We start from the raw sequence: 22642 nt of genomic DNA, 5'->3' as shown, positions 1-22642 counted from the left end.
AAAAATGAAAACAAATCCATATTTATATGACGAAGATAATATTTTATATTTTTATAAATTATAATGCTTATATTTTTATGATTGGAAGAAGCAATTTTAAAAGATAAGATTTCATTGATGACATTCAATTTATTCCTACATTAATCTTCAAAATGAAGATTTTCATCTTTTTGTACTTCTTTTTTAGGGTATTAACTATTTAGTTTTTGAATTTTGATCGAATTTACTATCGCATATTTACTGTTTGACGAAATTATTGATTCACTTATAAAGTTTAATTTCGCTAAACTATTTAATTCTCTGTTCAATAATAACACTAATGATATTAAACGTAAAGGACCAAATAGTTGAAGATTAGAGGGTTTTTAACAACAAAATGAAATCACCTTTTAAATAGAAAAACTGATACTGCTAAATTTCAAAGACAATCAATAATTTTTCCTAACAATGGAGATGTAATAATAATTTCAACCAAAACTCCGTGACTAAATAATTAATTACTCTATTATTTTTAAAAAAAAATCCATGGTTTTATTTTTTATAATAATTTTGCTTCGAAAATAATTAATTAGTTATTTAATTCTTTTTGAGAAAATAATAATTTTTAATTCAGTGATAAGACAATATAATTTCACGTTACTTTTTCAGGATTTGTGATTGTGGATTTAACTTTGGAGAGATTGTTTACTAAATTCACGTGTATCTTTTTACTTGAGTTCCTCCTTAAAAGTACTGTTGAGTAAATTTATTATAGTTAAACAATTAAATAAATAAATAAATATTTACCTCATAATAAATAAAGACATAGACTTGTGTAGACCTGATTCACATAAATATAATTTTTAAAGATATTTACCTCATAATATGAATCCAAATCAAATTAAAGAAAATATGATTTTTTTTTTTATTGAAATGCGAGTATTTTTGACTATATATTAAGAAGAAAATGATAATTTTTTTTAAAAAATTCTTATTTCCATTGGTTGTCCTTAGGTGAGGCCATAGACCGGTCTATGCAAATATATTTCATAAAATAAATATGGAAACTAGCTATTTTTTTGGTGTATTTTAAATATTTAAAGGAAATATAGATGATGAACGTTCAGTTTTTTCACTTCTTCTGTTGTAAATTTTATAGATATTAAAAAAAAAAAATTTCTACAATTAGAAATTGAAAAAAGAAAGTAGCAACCTAACACCAAGATGCATACATGGAACCAATTATTCACCTCCAACCGCAACCAGCAAAGAACATTTAACTCTAAAACCCTAATAAAGAAAGTAAAACACAGACATTCCTTCTCTGCAAAACGCACAGAATAAAAAATGGCACCTCTTCGAAAATACACAACTTTTCCTTACCAAAAGTCACCTTTCAAATTGCATCATTCCGCCTATAAAGAAAGAAAAAAAACCATTACTTTTCTCAACAAATCCCTCTTTATTTTCAGGAAAACCAATTTAACGTTAATACACCTATCATGGCATCATCTTTTTCTCTTTCAGCTTCTCCTTCATCTTCTTCCTCTAATCCTATTCTGAGCCCTATAGTATCTCAAGAAGATTTCAAAACCTTTCACAATATAGACCGTATTATTTACACCAGGCTTGTTTATTATCTTGATTTCGACCCTATAAAGTCCATGCAAATCATGGCTTTATTTATGTGGCTAGAAAGGGCTAGCCATGCTAGATATTTTGTGTACCAAATTTTGTATCTTCCAGATACCGTAATCAATTCCTTGGCTAATGAAGCTATTCTTTGCTTAAATTGCCTTGGAAACGATCAGTTTATGCTTTCTTCAAATAAATCTATATGTGATAACATTCCTCTATTCCATTCCTTTACTAAAACTAAACTTACTCTTACTTTTTTCCATGAAAATAGACTTGTCATCCTTCCTGCTGTTTCGAAAATTGTTAACCAAGTTTGCGAAAGGGCTTTCCAGGATATTTTTGTACAAGCAGAGAAGTTGAAGTCAGTAGTTGTTAGTACTTTTAGTGACGGAAAAAAGAAAGTTTTTGATTCTTATGGTGGAAATTTGATTTACGGCCCTTATAATCATCAATTGGGTAATTTAGGTTTTAGTAACAATTATCGTTCGCAGGGGAATTATGATAATATTGAGATTCAGAATCAAAAACAGATTTTGAACGATGAAATTGCAGATTTACTGAGCCATATACATATTTCTAGTACTAATGATGAAGAGAAGGATAATAGTAGTGTACCAGCTGATGAGAGGACTATTTTCTTGACATTTTCTAAAGGGTATCCGATTTCTGAAGCTGAACTGGGAGATTTCTTCATGAGGCAATAATAATAATAATATCCTTCTACACCTTTTTAATTATTTATTTCTCTAATATATATACTTTTGTTTAATTTGTTTATGCTAACATTATTTGTGTGGTTATGATGATGACAGAAAATATGGAGATTGTATCGAAGCAATTCATATGCAAGAAGTACTGGGAGAGGATCAGCCACTATATGCACGACTTGTCGTTTATTCACCTACGATCATTCACGTTGTTCTCGAGGGCAAGAACAAAGCAAAGTTCTCCATTAATGGAAAACATGTTTGGGCTCGAAAATATGTTCGAAAAAACCCTAGATCGTCATTGTCGCCACCGCAGCCAGCTTCTCCTACATCCCCACCACAAAGCATGAACTGTTAAACAATAATTAATTGAAGTTGTGTGTGTTTGTTTTTTATTATTTTGCCCCTTTTTATTAATGAAATAAATCTATTGTATGGGAACGAAATGCTTTTATGTGGGTATATTGGATGTTCAAATAAAATTTTCAACTTTTTGTGAGCTATAATATGGAGCCTCATGATCATCTATTCAATATATATGTACTAATTTGGAAATATCATTATGTGTAACAAAAGTTTCATCAATACTAGCTAACTTTTACCCTCCAAAATTACTTAAAAGTCCCACCAAATAAGAAAGACACTTAAAACTCATGGTGAGCGATCAAAATGATTGAAATTTAAAGCTAGTGTTGAGTTATTAATTATTAACTAAGTTGCATAAGTACGAACACCGCATACTGACACGACACATGAACACGAGATATGGTATCTTTTAATATAGTGGGACAAGACACCAACATGCTTATCTTTGTTACAACATTATCTTTGTTATTTATACTAATTTATAATAGTGTTTAGAAGTTGAGAGAGTGGACCATGAAACATTATCCCTCTAATTTAACGAACAATTAGTAAGGTAACTGACAACTAACATCGACTAGAATAACTATAAAGCTCTCGAATAAGGCTAAAAACCGAGAAACCAGTAATGGACCAATTAAGAATGAATGAAGAACAAATTTCAAATTAAATAGGGATAGAGATAATTCTCAAAGAATTATTGTCATAAGGGAAAGCCACTTCAAATGCAAGAGGTTTGTGCATGTTCAAAAGAATTGTAGATTTAGGTTGATTTGTTTGAAAAAAAAAAGGTTGAAATGTGGATTGTTAGTGAGAAATGCTCTATGAAAAAAAAAGAGTATTGGAGAGGAGTGAGCTCCATGGAGAGGAGTACGCTCCATGAAGAAATCAGAATATTGGAGAGAAGTGCTCAATCAAAGATAGTTAAAGAGTTTAAATTTGAAAATGATGTTAACCTTATTTCTAATCAAATTCAAATTTCAAATACTAATATTGTAGCCTTATGAAAAGGATCTTATATTAGCTAAATGGATGAGAAAAACAAAGTAGAAGCTCTATGTTATTCCCTTTCCATCAAGCGTCAACTTAACTTAGGATAGAAGGATGGGTAGCATATTTTCAGATGGATAAAAATAGATAGCAAGCTCAAATGGCTTGATAAACTTCCTACCTTGCAACCTCTCTAATCTAGTTTCGCAAAACTCGAATAAATAATAAATAAGGAGTTAGAGCTAGTTTCACAAAACTCGAATAAATATAATAAGGACTTAGCATAAGGATGGATAAGAAGTATACTTCTCTTTTAAGTTTGATTTTATGAGTTTTCTTTAAATCACTCTTTTATCAGATAATAGTTTTATAACGTTTATTAGTCTTCATCTGTTCAACAACACCTAACTAATTGGAACCTTGAAAGTTCTTATGAAATACTAATAGTAGTCAGAGAGGGGGAAATGAACGTAACTTTTAAATCCTAATAAATGATAAGTTTCTCTCCGCGAGTTATATCATTCACTCAGATGATTAGATCGGGTAAGGAGAGAACGTAAACATGAGGAAAATCATATTTCTTTATAATGGCTTTAAGATTTGACTTTGAAAATGTTAGAGAATTAAAAATTTTCTTAATTAAGTTTCATTTATGTTTCAAGACTAAATGCATGCAATAGATTAGTTTTAGTTTTATGGTTCTAAAAGATAAATGTATATCAATGAGTGTAGGGATGGGAAGTTCAACACTCTTCTCCTTTAAGTGAAGTCAGATACTCGCCGGAGGTACTTTACCTCTAAGCTGGTCAATTCAGTGTGAGCAGATTTAGCCCAAGCTTAATAAGCTAGGAATACTTCATGGTTAGAACCAACAATAAAAAGTTTTACCACTTAGTGAGTCAACTCGATGCAAGCAGAATTCAGTCTGAACCTATAGGACTCAGGATACTTGTGATTAGTAGAAAAACAAAAGATAAATGCATACATTGGATTTATGATAGATTCATTTACTTTTTATGATAAGAGTTATAATATTTTGGCATAAATAGCCTTCACTTAATGCATAATAAAGAAGACAAAATGTTAATTTCAAAGCTTATCCTGAACTTCTCATTTCTATTTTTTCTTTTTTTTTTTTTTTGTTTTTTAATTTTCTTAGGTTTTTTATGTGACATCCTACCGAGTCGAGTCTTAGCATAGAGTTGAGTAGTCGAGTTGAGTCGAGTTGAACCAAACCCGGTTGGGGTAGAATGGGTTTATAAGTGGAGTTACTTGAGTGAGAGAAAAAGATCAAAGCATATGGGTGAGGATTTATTTGCATTAAAAGATCAAGCTTGGGTATTAAGTTGTAGCCTGTTTACAATTGAGATACCATTTAGAACTTTTACACACAAAGTCATGGATATTTAGAGCCTACCCGTGCATACCCATTTCACTTTCCCATTTTTCATCTTTATCTTCATCTTCTTCATTTTCTTCCTTTCCTCTTCCACCTTCCTTTCAATTTTAATAGTAGTTAAGCCTTAACTTCAATTTTTCTTCTATCCAAGTAAGTAAATCTTCTCGAAGTTCATAATTGAATCATTTGGTGCTATTATTTTAGAATTCATAAGAATTCTTATTTATAGGTGAAGTGAGTTCAAAGATTGTAGAAAAAAAAAAGTTAAAGAGGAGCTCAAGCTTTTGGAGTAAAGGTTTGATATCTCTTGTTATTTTCCATTTTTTTTGTATGAGATTTGTGTGGTGTGTTGCTAATGAGACAATATTGCTTCATGTTGAGTGGGAGGACTGGTAATGGTGAGAAACAGGGGAGAACAGGGGAGGTATTGAATAAATGAAGTAAATATTGAGTTTATGTTGAAACAGGTTTTGCTGGAAATTTACCAGTAACTTCATCTTGATTTTGACCTCATTTAATGATGGAATTAGGAAGTGTCATAGAAGAGTTATTTGTTCCTATATGTGTTAGCTTTACATGGGTTTTTGAATCATCCAAATCGGAGTTGTATATTGAGAGATATGACCAAAAGAGTACAGACTGTGCAGGCTGGAAAACGCGAAGCGCGCGCGAATCGCATGACGAGCTCGCGTTGCCTTCTCGCACTCGCGACTTTCAAATGCGCGCTCGCGACTTTCACCTAAAACTCTCTGACTCTTATTTGGCACATCTCGCGCTCGCGACTTTCAAGTGCGCGCTCGCTACTTGTGCTCGCAAACTCTCTGACTCTCATTTGGCACATCTCGCGCTCGCGACTTTCAAGTGCGCGCTCGCGTACTTGGCCCTTGGCCTATAAGCGCTCGCGACCTTCATCGCGCGCTCGTGAATTTGTCCTGGGAACTCACTGTCTCTCATTTGGCACTTCTCGCGCTCGCGACTTTTAAGTACGCGCTCGCGACTTGTGCCCGATAACTCACTGTCTCTCATCTGGTGCTTTACGCGCTCGCGACCTTGCAAGGCGCGCTCGCGACTTTTGTTTTCATGCACTTTTGGACTTCTTTTTCAATGCAATTGTATTCCTTTGCTTCACTTATATGCCTCCAATCATTTTAACACCAAAATACAACATTAGAACATGTATCAAAACAACATGCAAGCATGCAAATGATGTGAAATCAAATATACATTATGAATTATGAAGTTATGAACTATTAATATGATGTTGTGTTATATTATTGACATACCAACTTTATGCTCCATTGAGGTTAGGTAGAAACCATGTAGATAAGGCTATGTCGCGACATAGGATAGCAGATCTGCACCTCATACAGTTTGATACTCCGGCTACAGGCCGTTGAGTGGATATGATTATATATGGGCCATAGCAGCCAAGCATACAGTATTCATCCAGTTTCATACAGTTTTTCTTATCACTTCGGTTTCACTATAACCTTATGGAGCCATACAGATATCTTGACATAACATTTCATGAATTATACAGTATTATAAACAGTACAAAAGATAATCAAGGTATCATGAAAGTATCATGCTATATGTGCTTAATTGTTTCTTTATCTGTTGAGATATCCACTGAGCTTTATTTGCTCAGCGAGTTACCTGTTTAACTCGCAGGTTTTGAGATTGGACCGTAGAGAGTCAGCTTACAACTGCTGCAGTTCATCTGTAGAAGACTCAGTCTTCAGGGTAGCTACTCATTTGGATGTGTATTTTTGTCTACCCTTTTTATGGCATGTACAGGGCACACAGTTGGGCCCATTTCATTTTGTAAACTAGTATCATGTCTTGTAAATATTAAATACATTAGTTATGTCAACAACATCAGCATGATATTATATTCAATATACATTATGATTTAAGCATGTCAGGCCATACAGTCAACCAGTTTGTAGCATCTCGGTCCGGTTCATTCGGGTTTACGGGTGGACCGGGAAGGGATGTTACAAATTTTGGTATCAGAGCCCTAGGTTTAGTTTCCTCGGGCTTGCATGCATAAGTCAGTATAGTGTACATGCCATGTCTACCCTGATGAACTAAGCAGTTGTTGTTCTTTTAGGAGGATGTCACAAGAAGGTGAGAGCGAGTCACACGCCACCAGAGCAATGGAGGGTGAGGCTCCAGTAGCACCAGGTCAAGAGGCATTGTTAAAGCAACTTGCAGATACTTTTAGACAGATTGCAGGGGTGATACCTCAAGCACCAATAGTAGTAGAAAGAGAAAGAAAGCCCCCACTAGAGAAGCTTCGGAAATATGGGGCGAAAGAATTCAGTGCTAACAAGGATGATAATCCAGAAAGAGCTGAGTATTGGTTAGATGGGACATCGAGAGTTCTGGAACAATTACAGTGTACACCAGAGGACAAGTTGGTTTGTGCCACATCATTGCTCATAGATGAGGCATATACCTGGTGGACTACTGTTCAACAGCAGGTATCAGCAGAGCAGCGTACATGGCCATTTTTCTTGGATGAATTCAAGAAAAAGTTCATCACAGAGGCTTACCTAGATGCGAGAAGGAAAGAATTCTTATACCTGAGACAGAACAGAATGTCAGTTTCAGAATACGAAAGAGAATTCACCAGACTCAGCAGGTATGGTAAAGGGATAGTGGCTACAGAGGCCGAAAGGTGTAAAAAGTTTCAAGAAGGCCTGAACGATGAGATTCAAATGGGAGTGGTAGCTTCCAGATTCAGAGAGTTCTCAGCTTTGGTAGAGGCAGCTCAGGAGATAGAGCGAATTCAGGCCAGTCAGCGTACCAGACGCCAGCGGTCTCAGCAGAGGAGAGACCAGACTCAGAGTGCACCCAGTGCATATCAGTCAGAAAGCAAGAGGTTCAGAGGTGCTAGTAGTTCAGCTAGTTCTAGACCTCCCTTTAGCCAAGGCACAGCTAGGGGTGCTAACATGCCAGCGGTATCAGTTGTGGCTAGTTCTGCTGGAAGTAGTCGAGGTTCAGGCAGAGGAACTGGTAGAGGCACCAGTAGAGGTGCAGAGTCAGCCGGTTATACTTTTCCACCTTGTGAGCATTGTGGTAGACGGCATGGTGGAGATTGTTGGTTGATGACTGGTAAATGTTGGATATGCGGAGCATCAGACCATCAGAAGAAGGATTGTCCGAAGAGGGCAAAAGTTCCTACACAGTTTATAGCAGGCAGAGGTAGAGGTGAGAGCTCTGGAGGGCAGAGACAGCAGTCAGAGACTGTGGACAGACCTGATACAAGAGGTCCAGCCAGGGTCTATGCTATGCGAACCAGGGAAGATGAGGAAGCTCCAGATGTAATAGTTGGTGAGTTTTCCTTATGTGATCATACAGTTTATGTTTTAATTGATCCTGGCTCATCTCATTCATACATTAGTGTACCTAAACCTTGGGTTAAAGGGTTAGAAGTTGCATATGTGAGTCAGGGTATGGTAGTTACTAATCCATTAGGAGATGTAGTAAAAACTCATACAGTGGTCGAAGGATGTCCAATTGTTATTCATGGAAAAGAGTTTCCAGGAGATCTAATGGAGTTGCCATTTAGAGAATTTGATGTTATTCTGGGTATGGATTGGCTATCCAGACATCAGGCTATAGTTGATGGTGCAAAGAAAAGGGTGACATTATATACAATAGCAGGGGAAGAGATTACAGTAGTCGGGAAGCGGCGAGAGTTTCTAGGTAATGTGATATCAGCCATGGCAGCAAAGAGATTAATTCAGAAGGGTTGTGAAGCATACTTGGTATGTGCATTACAAGCAGAGAAAGAACAGTCCAAAGTGCAAGATATACCAACAGTGTGTGATTATCCAGATGTATTTCCAGAAGAGTTACCAGGGTTACCACCAAGGAGGGAAGTGGAGTTTACCATAGATGTCTATCCTGGAGCAGCACCAGTATCAATTGCACCTTACAGAATGGCACCAGCAGAGCTAAAAGAGTTAAAGATTCAGCTACAGGAGTTATTGGATAAAGGCTTTATCAGACCCAGTGTATCACCTTGGGGAGCACCGGTATTATTTGTAAAGAAGAAAGATGGATCATTCAGATTGTGCATTGACTACAGACAACTGAACAAACTGACAATCAAGAATAAGTATCCATTGCCTCGAATCGATGATTTGTTTGATCAGCTAAAAGGTGCAGGTATGTTCTCTAAGATCGACCTTAGGTCGGGATACCATCAATTGCGGATAAAGGAAGAAGATATCGCTAAGACTGCATTCAGGACCCGATATGGTCACTATGAATTTTTAGTCATGCCATTCGGTCTCACAAATGCACCAGCGGTTTTCATGGATCTCATGAACCGCGTGTTTCATTCATATCTGGATCAGTTTGTGGTGGTGTTTATAGATGACATTTTGGTCTACTCCAAAGATAAGGTCGAACATGATAAACATTTGCGGATTGTACTTCAGACACTGAAGGATAAACAGCTGTATGCCATGTAACGTCCCATGAAAATCTATTGAATCGAGTCGTTGCTTAGAGTCGATTCGGGCTGATCCAAAATTCGGTTCGAGCCATTGGAGTCTAGAGTGGGCTAGAATGGGATGTAACTGAAAGAAAGAAAAGAAGTGGACCTATTTGAAGGAAACAAAAAGATCAAAGTATAAGGATTAGGACTTGCTTGCACTAAAGTATAAAGTTGAGGTATTGAGTTGTACCATTTTGACACTTGAGGTACCATTTGGTAATTTTCACACAAAATCATGATATTTTTGGAGATGTACCCGAGACTTCCATTCACTTTACCATTTTTCATCTTTATCTTCTTCATCTCCTTCATCTACTTCCTTTCTCCATCAATTTTCATGGGATTCAAGCATTATATTCAACATCTAGTCTAACCAAGTAAGTAAACCTTCTTGAATTTCACACTTGACTCATTTGGTGATATTTTTGTTAGATGATTCATAAGAATTCTTATTCATAGATGAAGTAAGCTCAAAGGGAAAAGGAGGCTAAGACGAAGATTTCAAGCTTGTTAAGTGAAGGTGTGCTATCTCTTTTAGTTTAATTCATTTCCTTACATGATAATTTGTGTGATGTGTTGAAAATGAGATGATATGTTGCTTAATAATGAGTAAGAAGACTGAAAATGGTGAAAAAGCATGAGATGAAATGAATAAATGAAGTAGATATTGAGTTTTTGTTGAAACAAGTTTTACTGGAAAAGTTACCAGTAACTTCACCTTGATTTTTACCCCATTTAACGATGGAATTAGGAAGTTTCATAGAAGAGTTATTTGTTCCTCTATGTGTTAGCTTTACATGGGTTTTTGAATCACCCAAATCGGAGTTGTAAATTGAGAGATATGACCAAAATAGTACAGACTGCGCAGGCTGGAAAACACGATGCGCGCTCGCGAATTTCATTTGCGCGCTTGCGAATTGTGTCTGGAAACTCTCTGACTCTCATTTGCACTTCTCGCGCTCGCGACTTTGCATGACGCGCTCACGAATTGTGTTCTGATGCTCTTTTGGACTTCATTTTCAATGCAATTGTATTCCTTTGCTCAACTTGTATGCCTCCAATCATTTTAAAACAAAAAGACAACATTAGAACATGCATCAAAACAACATGCAAGCATGCAAATGATGTGAAATGAGGTAAACACAACTTGTAATTGTATTCTATGCAATTGTGAAATGATGTGAAATGGTGTGTGAAGTTATGAATTCTATGCAATTGTATTCCTTTTCTCAACTTGTATGTCTTCAACCATTTTAAAGCAAAAAGACAACATGAACACATGTATAAACACAAAATGCAAGCATGCAAATGGTGTGAAACTAACATGACACAAGTTGCCCGCTTGGCGAGGCTATCAGCATACAGGTAAGCAGTAAATTTTATGAAATGATGAAGCAGTTAATTTTATGACACAAGCAAGTGAAAATAACATGACACAAGCATGCAAATTATGACACAGTTACTATGCATTTGTTTTATCTATTGACATACCAACATTATGCTCCATTGAGGTTAGGTAGAAACCATGTAGATAAGGCTATGTCGCGACATAGAATAGCAGATCTGCGCCCCATACAGTTTGGTACTCCGGCTACAGGCCGTTGAGTGGATATGATTATATAGGCCATAGCAGCCAAGCATACAGTTTCATCCAGTTTCATACAGTTTTTCTTATCACTTCGGTTTCACTATAACCTTATGGAGCCATACAGATATCTTGACATAACATTGCATGAATCATACAGTATACTAAACAACAAGAAAGATCATCAAGGTAAAATGAAAGTATCATGATATGTGTGCTTACATGCCATATGTGAGTACATGTTTATTTCTACATATGTATTTGCTTATATGTTTCTTTCTTCGTTGCGATATTCACTGAATTTTAATAAAAGTTGCAGAATTCATACAGCATAAAGAACATCAGGTAAGATCATGAAAGTATAATGCTATATATGCTTACAAGTTTCTTTATTTCATTCTTAAGGAGCCATACAGGTATGAGATGTTATTAATCATAACTTATATGATGTGACCAAAAGTGCATAAGTCATACAGCATAATGAACAGCAAGTAAGACAATGAAAATACACTGTTATGTATTCTTACATGTTAATTGATTTCATTCATATAGCATAACGAACAGCAGGTAAGATCATGATAGTATCATGATATATGTGATTAAAGGAGTTATGAGATCATTAGAATTCAATTATTTATGTTATGACTTAGAAGTTTATTCTTCACTATAAAGATACATTTATATTGAAATTTAATGATTCTAAGAGTATCAATGATTTTATGAAATGTATATTTTAAGTAAGTTGTCATCACACTTTGTTAAGAATGTGAATTATGAGCACCACTGAGTTTTATACTCAGCGCGTCGATTTCTATCACGCGTAGGTTGAAGATCGTGGTTGCTACTTGAAGACTTGAGGAGTACTATCAAAGCAAAAGTGCTTAATTTGGTCATAGTAGATTGAGAGTTGTATAATGGCATGTATTAAGATTTATGGCATGTATAATTATTACATTTGTTAGAGCTTATGTGATTGGAAATATAATGGAAGCATGTAATTATTGTGGTGTAAGTATTTGGAGGAAATGATTGAATATGAAATATGTTACTATAGTTGGTATGATTAGGTCATGAAGACTTGATATAGATCATGAATGCACTTAATTGCTGGATATTAAATGCTATTGAGGATTTATACAGTTATGACTATATATATATAAAGTGTTGTTGTGTTATGATGATTAGTTGGAGATATTGGAAGTTTGGAGTTTAATTGGGAGTGTTTTATATTCATAGTTAGCATACAGGATGATATCAGCATGACAGGATATAAGTTCAACCAGATTGTAGCGTCTCGGCTCGGTTCATTCGGGTTAACGGGTGGACCGGGAAGGGATGTTACATGCCAAGCTCAGTAAGTGTGAGTTTTGGCTGGAAGAAGTTTCTTTCTTAGGACATGTGGTGTCATCGGAGGGTATCAGAGTGGATCCTCATAAGATTGAAGTTATTGTTGATTGGAGACCACCCAGAAACGTCACAGAAGTTCGAAGTTTTCTGGGTTTAGCCGGCTATTACAGAAGGTTCGTAAAGGGATTCTCCATCATTGCATCATCTTTAACAAGATTATTGAAGAAAGCAGTTGTATTCCAATGGGATGATAGATGTCAGCAGAGTTTTGACACTTTGAAGAAAAAGTTGACTGAAGCACCAGTGTTGACTTAGCCAGTGTCAGGTAAAGACTTTGAGATTTACAGTGATGCCTCTCATACTGGGTTAGGATGTGTACTCATGCAAGACAGGAAAGTGGTAGCTTATGTCTCCAGACAGTTGAAGCCACATGAATTGAATTATCCAACCCATGATTTAGAATTGGCAGCCATTGTTCTAGCATTCAAAGTATGGCGGCATTATCTGTACGGTGAAAAGTGTTACGTTTACACAGATCATCAGAGTTTAAAGTATTTACCGACACAGAAAGATTTGAATTCAAGACAACGGAAGTGGATGCAGCTTTTGGCTAATTATGATTATGTCATTAATTACCATCCGGGCAAAGCTAATGTGGTAGCTGATGCCCTTAGCCGGAAATCATTGTTTGCTTTGAGAGCAATGAGAATTAGCATGGAGTTGCAACAGCAGGGAGTTATTCTAGCACAGATGCAAGTACAGCCATCTTGGGTTCAGGAAGTTGCAGAGGCACAGAAGAAAGATGCACAAACAGCACTATGGGTAAAACAAGTACAGGAAGATCATGGTGGGAAATTCAGATTGGATAACAGTGGAGTCTTATTCTATGAAGACAGAGTTGTTGTACCACAGATAGGGGAACTTAGACAAAAGATTCTGCATGAAGCTCATAACAGTCCATATACAATGCATCCAGGTAGTACCAAGATGTATCAAGATTTGAAGAAAGGTTATTGGTGGCCGGGCATGAAGAAAGATATCAGAAATGTTGTAACAAGATGTTTAACATGTCAACAAGTAAAAGCAGAACATCAACTGCCAGCTGGGTTACTTCATCCAATAACAGTGCCAACATGGAAGTGGATCAGATCACGATGGATTTTGTTACTGGATTACCTCAGACGCAGCGGAAGCATGATGCAGTATGGGTGATCGTGGACAGATTAACTAAGTTCGCACACTTTCTACCAGTTCGGATGGACTATTCTCTGGACAAGTTAGCAGACATTTATGTTAGCGAAATAGTTCGACTACATGGAGTTCCATCATCCATTATCTCTGATCGTGATCCAAGGTTTACATCGAAGTTTTGGGGTAAACTGCAAGAAGCATTAGGGACGAGATTGCATTTCAGCACTGCATTTCATCCTCAAATAGATGGCCAATCAGAGAGAGTCATTCAAATTCTAGAAGACATGATGAGATCATGTGTTATAGAATTTGAAGGCAGTTGGGACAGATATGTACCTCTCATGGAGTTTGCCTACAACAACAGCTACCAATCAAGCATTAAGATGGCACCATATGAAGCATTGTATGGTAGACCATGTAGGACACCTGTGTGTTGGACAGAACTGAGTGAGAAGAAGATTTTGGGTCCAGATTTGGTTAGAGAAACGGAAGAGAAAGTGGAAATCATCAGAAAACGGCTGAAAGAAGCAAGTGATCGACAGAAGTCTTATGCTGATTTAAAGAGAAAGGATATTGAGTACTCGGTGGGTGATAAGGTATTTCTGAAAGTTTCACCATGGAAAAAGATCCTAAGGTTTAGACGAAAGGGTAAGCTTAGCCCTAGGTTCATTGGTCCATACGAGATTGTTGAACGCGTAGGACCATTAGCCTATCGCCTAGCGTTACCTTCAACCTTAGATCGAATTCATAATGTCTTTCACGTATCCATGTTAAGGAGATACAGATCAGACCCATCACACGTGTTATCAGCAGAAGAGATTGAAATTCAGCCGGATCTCACTTATGAAGAAGAACCAGTACAGATCTTAGCCAGAGAAACTAAAGAATTACGGAACAAGAAGATAGCATTGGTAAAAGTTCTTTGGAGGAATCATAAGACAGAAGAAGCAACTTGGGAATCTGAAGACACCATGCGACAACAGTATCCACATTTGTTCACAACAGGTAAACTTCGGGACGAAGTTTTTATTTAGGAGGGGAGAATTGTGACATCCTACCGAGTCGAGTCTTAGCATAGAGTTGAGTAGTCGAGTTGAGTCGAGTTGAACCAAACCCGGTTGAGGTAGAATGGGTTTATAAGTGGAGTTACTTGAGTGAGAGAAAAAGATCAAAGCATATGGGTGAGGATTTATTTGCATTAAAAGATCAAGCTTGGGTATTAAGTTGTAGCATGTTTACAATTGAGGTACCATTTAGAACTTTTACACACAAAGTCATGGATATTTAGAGCCTACCCGTGCATACCCATTTCACTTTCCCATTTTTCATCTTTATCTTCATCTTCTTCATTTTCTTCCTTTCCTCTTCCACCTTCCTTTCAATTTTAATAGTAGTTAAGCCTTAACTTCAATTTTTCTTCTATCCAAGTAAGTAAATCTTCTCGAAGTTCATAATTGAATCATTTGGTGCTATTATTTTAGAATTCATAAGAATTCTTATTTATAGGTGAAGTGAGTTCAAAGATTGTAGAAAAAAAAAGTTAAAGAGGAGCTCAAGCTTTTGGAGTAAAGGTTTGATATCTCTTGTTATTTTCCATTTTCTTTGTATGAGATTTGTGTGGTGTGTTGCTAATGAGACAATATTGCTTCATGTTGAGTGGGAGGACTGGTAATGGTGAGAAACAGGGGAGAACAGGGGAGGTATTGAATAAATGAAGTAAATATTGAGTTTATGTTGAAACAGGTTTTGCTGGAAATTTTACCAGTAACTTCATCTTGATTTTGACCTCATTTAATGATGGAATTAGGAAGTATCATAGAAGAGTTATTTGTTCCTCTATGTGTTAGCTTTACATGGGTTTTTGAATCATCCAAATCGGAGTTGTATATTGAGAGATATGACCAAAAGAGTACAGACTGTGCAGGCTGGAAAACGCGAAGCGCGCGCGAATCGCATGACGAGCTCGCGTTGCCTTCTCGCGCTCGCGACTTTCAAATGCGCGCTCCCGACTTTCACCTGAAACTCTCTGACTCTTATTTGGCACATCTCGCACTCGCGACTTTCAAGTGCGCGCTCGCGACTTGTGCTCGCAAACTCTCTGACTCTCATTTGGCACATCTCGCGCTCGCGACTTTCAAGTGCGCGCTCGCGTACTTGGCCCTTGGCCTGTAAGCGCTGGCGACCTTCATCGCGCACTCGTGAATTTGGCCTGGGAACTCACTGTCTCTCATTTGGCACTTCTCGCGCTCACGACTTTCAAGTACGCGCTCGCGACTTGTGCCTAATAACTCACTGTCTCTCATCTGGTGCTTTACGCGCTCGCGACCTTGCAAGGCGCTCGCGACTTTTGTTTTCATGCACTTTTGGACTTCTTTTTCAATGCAATTGTATTCCTTTGCTTCACTTATATGCCTCCAATCATTTTAACACCAAAATACAACATTAGAACATGTATCAAAACAACATGCAAGCATGCAAATGATGTGAAATCAAATATACATTATGAATTATGAAGTTATGAACTATTAATATGATGTTGTGTTATATTATTGACATACCAACTTTATGCTCCATTGAGGTTAGGTAGAAACCATGTAGATAAGGCTATGTCGCGACATAGGATAGCAGATCTGCACCTCATACAGTTTGATACTCCGGCTACAGGCCGTTGAGTGGATATGATTATATATGGGCCATAGCAGCCAAGCATACAGTATTCATCCAGTTTCATACAGTTTTTCTTATCACTTCGGTTTCACTATAACCTTATGGAGCCATACAGATATCTTAACATAACATTTCATGAATTATACAGTATTATAAACAGTACAAAAGATAATCAAGGTATCATGAAAGTATCATGCTATATGTGCTTAATTGTTTCTTTATCTGTTGAGATATCCACTGAGCTTTATTTGCTCAGCGAGTTACCTGTTTAACTCGCAGGTTTTGAGATTGGACCGTAGAGAGTCAGCTTACAACTGCTGCAGTTCATCTGTAGAAGACTCAGTCTTCAGGGTAGCTACTCATTTGGATGTGTATTTTTGTCTACCCTTTTTATGGCATGTACAGGGCACACAGTTGGGCCCATTTCATTTTGTAAACTAGTATCATGTCTTGTAAATATTAAATACATTAGTTATGTCAACAACATCAGCATGATATTATATTCAATATACATTATGATTTAAGCATGTCAGGCCATACAGTCAACCAGTTTGTAGCGTCTCGGTCCGGTTTATTCGGGTTTACGGGTGGACCGGGAAGGGATGTTACATTTTATCTATTTTTTTGGGTTGATTCTTCTTTCTAAAAGTAAGAATATTCAACAAGAAGATTTAGAAAGTTGGTTTCGAGGGTTCATTGATTAGTACACCTCTGGTGCTGGTAAGGTCGGGACCGTGGTCGTCCGTCTCCAGTTTGCCGGCCGATAAGATCTCTGAGATTGACCAGACAGCTGGGTTGGTTTGGCTATTCCTTTCTATTGAAAAGGAGTCAGCTGTCTGCGCGAGTCACCGTCTTCTAGGCTCCGCTGGACGACACAACATTTCCGCTTCAATATTTCCCTTCCTAAACTCAATAGATGGAACCTCAATAATAATCTCACCTTCAGAGTCCTCATCTATTACCTTAGAGGATTAACTTGCGTAGCCTTAGTCTATGGGCTCACTCATGGAGCAGACCAATGAAAATAACTTTTTATTCAAACGAGGGTATTCTAATCGTTTACTTGGAAAAAATGATAAATCGAGAATAATTTTTTAAAAAATTTTATATCTATTGGTTTGGTCCATGGGTGGGTGCATAGACCGGGTCTAGACAAGTATAATCATTACCTTATATGTGTGTCCATCCCTTACCAATGCATAAAAAACTTTGTATATGTGTGTATGAAAATGCTTCTTGGATCAAATCAATCCATATTTATTACGTATCTATAGGTTTCCCAAAAAAAAAAAAAAAAAAAAAAAAAAAAAAAAAAAACTAAGCTTAATACCACTCATTATTTTGAAGGCATATTTTTCCCCAATTGATTTTATTTATTTTTCTCCCTCGAATTGCCTTTATTGATTTTCATTTTTTAGCAAATTATAATTTCATTTTTCATCTCTTTCTTCTTACATAGATGGCATGTGTTGGGTTGGCCTCATTATTTTCTTGAATGGATGACATATATTTTGTTAGTCTCCTTTTACACTTATCATATATAAGTGATACGTATTTAGCTCTTTTTACACTTTCCTTATGTGGAAGACACGTATTTGGTTACCCTCTCACATTTGCTTTATATGGCTGAAACATATTTAGCCCCATTATATGTTTTCCTTACAGAGATAACATATCTAGTTGGTATCACATTTTCTTTATGTGGATGTGTTAACAACCAAAAAAGAGCCAAAGCGTAATTTGGTAGAATTTTAGACCTTAGGTGTAACAGCCCAGCCCATGGTAGATATTGTCCGCTTTGGGTGCCAAACCTGGCCTGAACCCTCACGGTTTTGTTTTTGGGCCAGGGAAAACCTCCGCTCTGCCAGCCCAAAACGCATCTACCATGTTCAAGGTTGCCACCCTTTATGTATAGGACTTCCACCTTGTGCGTAGCCGATGTGGGATTCGCCTAAGGTGTTGTGCCCCAAACCTGGGATGTCACATACACCCCCCCTTAAGGACTCAGCGTCCTCGCTGAGGTTTACCCCACCACCGGCCAGAGGGACAAGGCTTGGCTCTGATACCAAATTGTAACAGCCCAGCCCATGGTAGATATTGTCCACTTTGGGTGCCAAACCTGGCCTGAACCCTCACGGTTTTGTTTTTGGGCCAGGGAAAACCTCCGCTCTGCCAGCCCAAAACGCGTCTACCATGTTCAAGGTTGCCACCCTTTATGTATAGGACTTCCACCTTGTGCGTAGCCGATGTGGGATTCGCCTAAGGTGTTGTGCCCCAAACCTGGAATGTCACATTAGGTCCATATATTAGATATTTTATAATATTTTAGAAAATTTCCATTATTTTTCTTGGCTTGTAAGCCAAGTTTGTTTTATGTTGTAGGTAATTTAAGTTTTGCCTATAAATGTACTTTTTGTATTCTTTGTAAGCCACAATCAAATCCATTCAAACCGAATCGCTTTTTGCGTTCAAGTCACCTTTAACCTCCTTTTCTTTTCCTAATCTCATAATTTCTTTAATTTCTCTTCTGTCCCTTTCACTTAATTCTTTTTCCCTCCTAAACTCTCAGATTGACAATCTAACAACCTATATGTCTAACCTATTTGGATTGACGGTCTAGCAACGTATATGTCTACTTGGTTCATTAAACCCTAATCCTACTATTTAAGAAGTTGTTTATAAGGATTCAGGCCATCATTTAAAAGTGATCATTTTTTTCCTAAAAAATTTGGAATGCCCAATAGGACTCGTATTTCAGTAAAGATCATTGTAGCAAGATTAGTGTCAACATACCAATTGAATTATGAGGTGCTATTTAAGTTAGCTTTTCAACCACTAATGGAAAAGCATTTAGTAGCTCAACTGGACCTGCAAAATGATCTTATTAAAGTACGAGAAAATATTGGCTGAATAGAGATTATAATGGAGAAGTGAGCAACTCATAGTGGCCCGAGTGGAATTGACTGAAATTTTATCACTCCCACCTATTTTGTGAGTAGCCGACCTAATTGGTCAATCAACTTAAGAGGCAAGATAACCTCCTTTTGGATGAAGATGATAGCAGCCATTTTAGGCAACCAATGCCTAAGCGGTCGATCAATAGCCAACTCAGAACGATATCCTCTCAACTCAAGAGGATAATAGCCGTTTTAGGTTAGTCTATGCCTACAAGGTGGAAAAGTAGCCAACACATGAAGATATCCCCTCCATTTAAGAGGATAGTAGTCGTTTTAGGTCAGTTAGTGTTTATGCGATTGATAAGGGGGCCAACTATGAAGATATCCTCTTAAGTAAAGATGATAACAGTCGTTTTAGATCAATTAGTATCTACGAGGTCGAAAAGTGGTCAGCCCATAAAAATATCCTCTTAACTCAAAAAGGATAGCTGCCATTCTAAGCTAACCAATGCCTACATAGGAGATCAAGAGCCAATTCATGAAGGTGATGGTTCTTTCTAACTCAAAAGGAGATTGGCCATTCTTGGCCAATTAGCTCGTCAATCCATAAAGATGGTAACATTCCTCCAACACAAAAGGACACTAACATTTGGATTAACAATCTATCGATCCAAATTTATACTTGAGGGTAAGATCATGGGAGCCCTCCAAAGTCAAAGACTAGCCTTTGGAGTAGTGAACAATCGATTCAAATTTATACATAGGGTTAAGATCATGGAAGACCTCCAAAGTCAAAAGAATGATCATGAGAAACTGATAGTTCTAGGAAGTGATCCAATATTAAAATCTGGGCAAATTGAATATGGAAGCCAAATTTGAGCGGGGGAATGAGATATTTTCCTTAACTTTTTTCCTTCAATTGTTTTGTTCTTTCATACCAAAAAGAGCCTCAAGATAAATTATTCTCAATAAATTTTAGGGTATTTGGACAATTAAATCACAATATCATGGTTCAAATATTAAATAACGTCCAAATAAAGTTCCAACAATAAAGTCTTAAGTGGCAGAAATCAATTTATTTAATTCCTTATTGCTTATTGACAGAGGATCATCTTTGTATTCTCATTTGCCTTCCTTTGATTTACAATTACATATTGAGAGAGAAACTTATTTGGTTTCTTAATTTTGAAAAGTTGCTGAATGCATATATGAAATTTATTAGTTCTTGAAGAGATTCATAATGATTTTGATGGGTGAAGGTTTGAAGAGTAGGAAGAGTTCTTGTTTTTACAATGGAATTGCGTGATTATCTCAATTATCCACAATGTAATCAACTTGCTTATATATATAATTGTTCTAATTTATACAATTTTTCTTTTCCTTGGGGTTAATTAAGCTTTTCCATATTAATGATATGAGAAATAATATAATAAATGCTAATATGAGTAACTAATATAAGTAATGGTAAGCCAGCCAATTAAATGTGATCCGATTAGTCTTTTCACGTTTTGTAAAAAATGTGGTAATTAGAGGTTTCGAGTTCAAGTTCTCTCCAACATAAAAGTCATTACCAATTTGTGCATGTATTTCTAAAGAGAGGACTATCAACTATGGGCTCACATATAATTTTTCCTATCCATTGGATATCTCAGAAAAAAAAAAAAAAAAAAAAAAAAAAAAAAAAAAAAAAAAACCCTTTCACTAAGGAATCACTTGCTCAAAATGATAAAATGCATATCAATTCACTAAATACATCTAACCCCAAAAAGGTTAGTTTATTGTTTATGTTAATTTTTTTTAGTGGATTAGGATTGAAAATTTCAACTTCAGATTTCTCAATTTCGATTTCGATATTACTGAATTACAACTTACCATTATGCTAGACAGAGTATACTTTTGGTATTGAAAATTTAAAGCCATTGATGTACACAACAAATAGCAATTTTCAATAATCATTTTACCTATGTTTTTTCAATATTTCAATTTTACTGGTAATATCATTCATTTTATGTTTTTCGTAACCTATTGAACTAATAATTTTATGAATCTGATATATAATTGATATATGTATATCTTAATGGAGAAAGAAAGAAATTTAAATAATAATAATCTATTTATTAACCCTAATAAATATTAGGATTACTTATTTTTGAATTATTTTAATAAGAATGTCCTTGTAAGTAGCTTCTAACTCAATAAGATTTACTATTTTCTTCTTTAAAAAAAAAAAAAAAAAAAAACTAACCGTCAACTATTATCTATAATTTATCTATAATCTATCTATAATATATAATCTATACTATATATAAATGTGGGAATAAAGGAGGAATAATAGAACTTTTGATACCTAAAATAACCTCAAGTTATGATCAATTAGAAAATTATATTTTATTAATTTATTAGATATAATTTATTAAATTATTTTTTTAAATAAATACATATAGATATTTAAGCATTTCAAAATTTTAAGTTTTATCTTTTCAAATTTATTTTTCAATAAATATATGTTATAATGAGACATTTGAAAATTTTTACATTTATTTTTAAATATTTAATTCTATCTTTATTAATTTAAAATATTTATTTAGGAGAGAGATAAAAAAAAGAAAAAAGTACATTTTTATAATATTCTATTTTTCTTTATTTTTGTGTTATTTGATTGTATATATTTTTAAAAAATAAATTTTTAAGTGGAATAAACATAATTAAGCCTTTCAAAGTTTTTAAATTTTTACTTTTTAATTGTAAAAACGTATATAATATTCTATTATTATATCTATGTATCTATATATATTAAAATGTATTTATTAAGTGATATTATAGAATTGTACATATACAATTATAATTAATTTTGGATAAATGACATTGTAAATTAAAATGAAGTGCATGTATATACACAGTGCTGTTTTATTAATTAATCATTATATTCACATTAATTTCATGTGAAATTTTATTTTAACATTATAAAAATTTAAATAATATAAGACAAAAACTATAATTGATATTTAATATTAAAAAACAAAAATGAGTGTAAATAATAAGTAAAAGTGAGCAATGACGTAAAAAATTAAACGAACACAAATAACAAGTATAGTCAATGTACAACGCACGTCATTATAAGAGTAGTATATATAAAAGTAAGAGTGGATGAGGGAATATTGGAATTGCCAAAAATGTTCCTACTGAGTTTATGAATTGACTAAAATATCATTAATAATTTTAATTTTATTAGTTGAAAATAAAAGAAAATTAATTATGATTGGTCATATTAATTTCTTGTTTAAAATCTAAAATCTATTGGATAAGATAAGAAATTATAATATATACTACATAAGGTATATATTAATGGATTTTAATTTTATTAGA

General features: G+C 35.3%; 1 protein-coding gene across 1 annotated transcript; it reads left to right on the top strand.

Moving 5' to 3' along the window:
- The first annotated feature begins 1451 nt into the window (after positions 1-1451).
- Positions 1452-2778, top strand: LOC105635687 (uncharacterized). The gene is made up of 2 exons (XM_012218768.4): positions 1452-2314; positions 2430-2778. Exons 1-2 carry the CDS (start codon positions 1482-1484, stop codon positions 2680-2682), a joined length of 1086 nt encoding a protein of 361 aa, XP_012074158.1. The 5' UTR covers positions 1452-1481; the 3' UTR covers positions 2683-2778.
- Positions 2779-22642: the final 19864 nt, after the last annotated feature.

The sequence above is a fragment of the Jatropha curcas genome, chromosome 6 (genome assembly GCF_041381405.1).
Source record: "Jatropha curcas cultivar XTBG-Jc1 chromosome 6, XTBG_Jcur_1.0, whole genome shotgun sequence".
In the NCBI taxonomy this organism is placed as follows: domain Eukaryota; kingdom Viridiplantae; phylum Streptophyta; class Magnoliopsida; order Malpighiales; family Euphorbiaceae; genus Jatropha; species Jatropha curcas.
The sequence above is the reverse complement of the archived record's forward strand: the minus strand, read 5'-3'. Positions and strand labels throughout refer to the sequence as shown.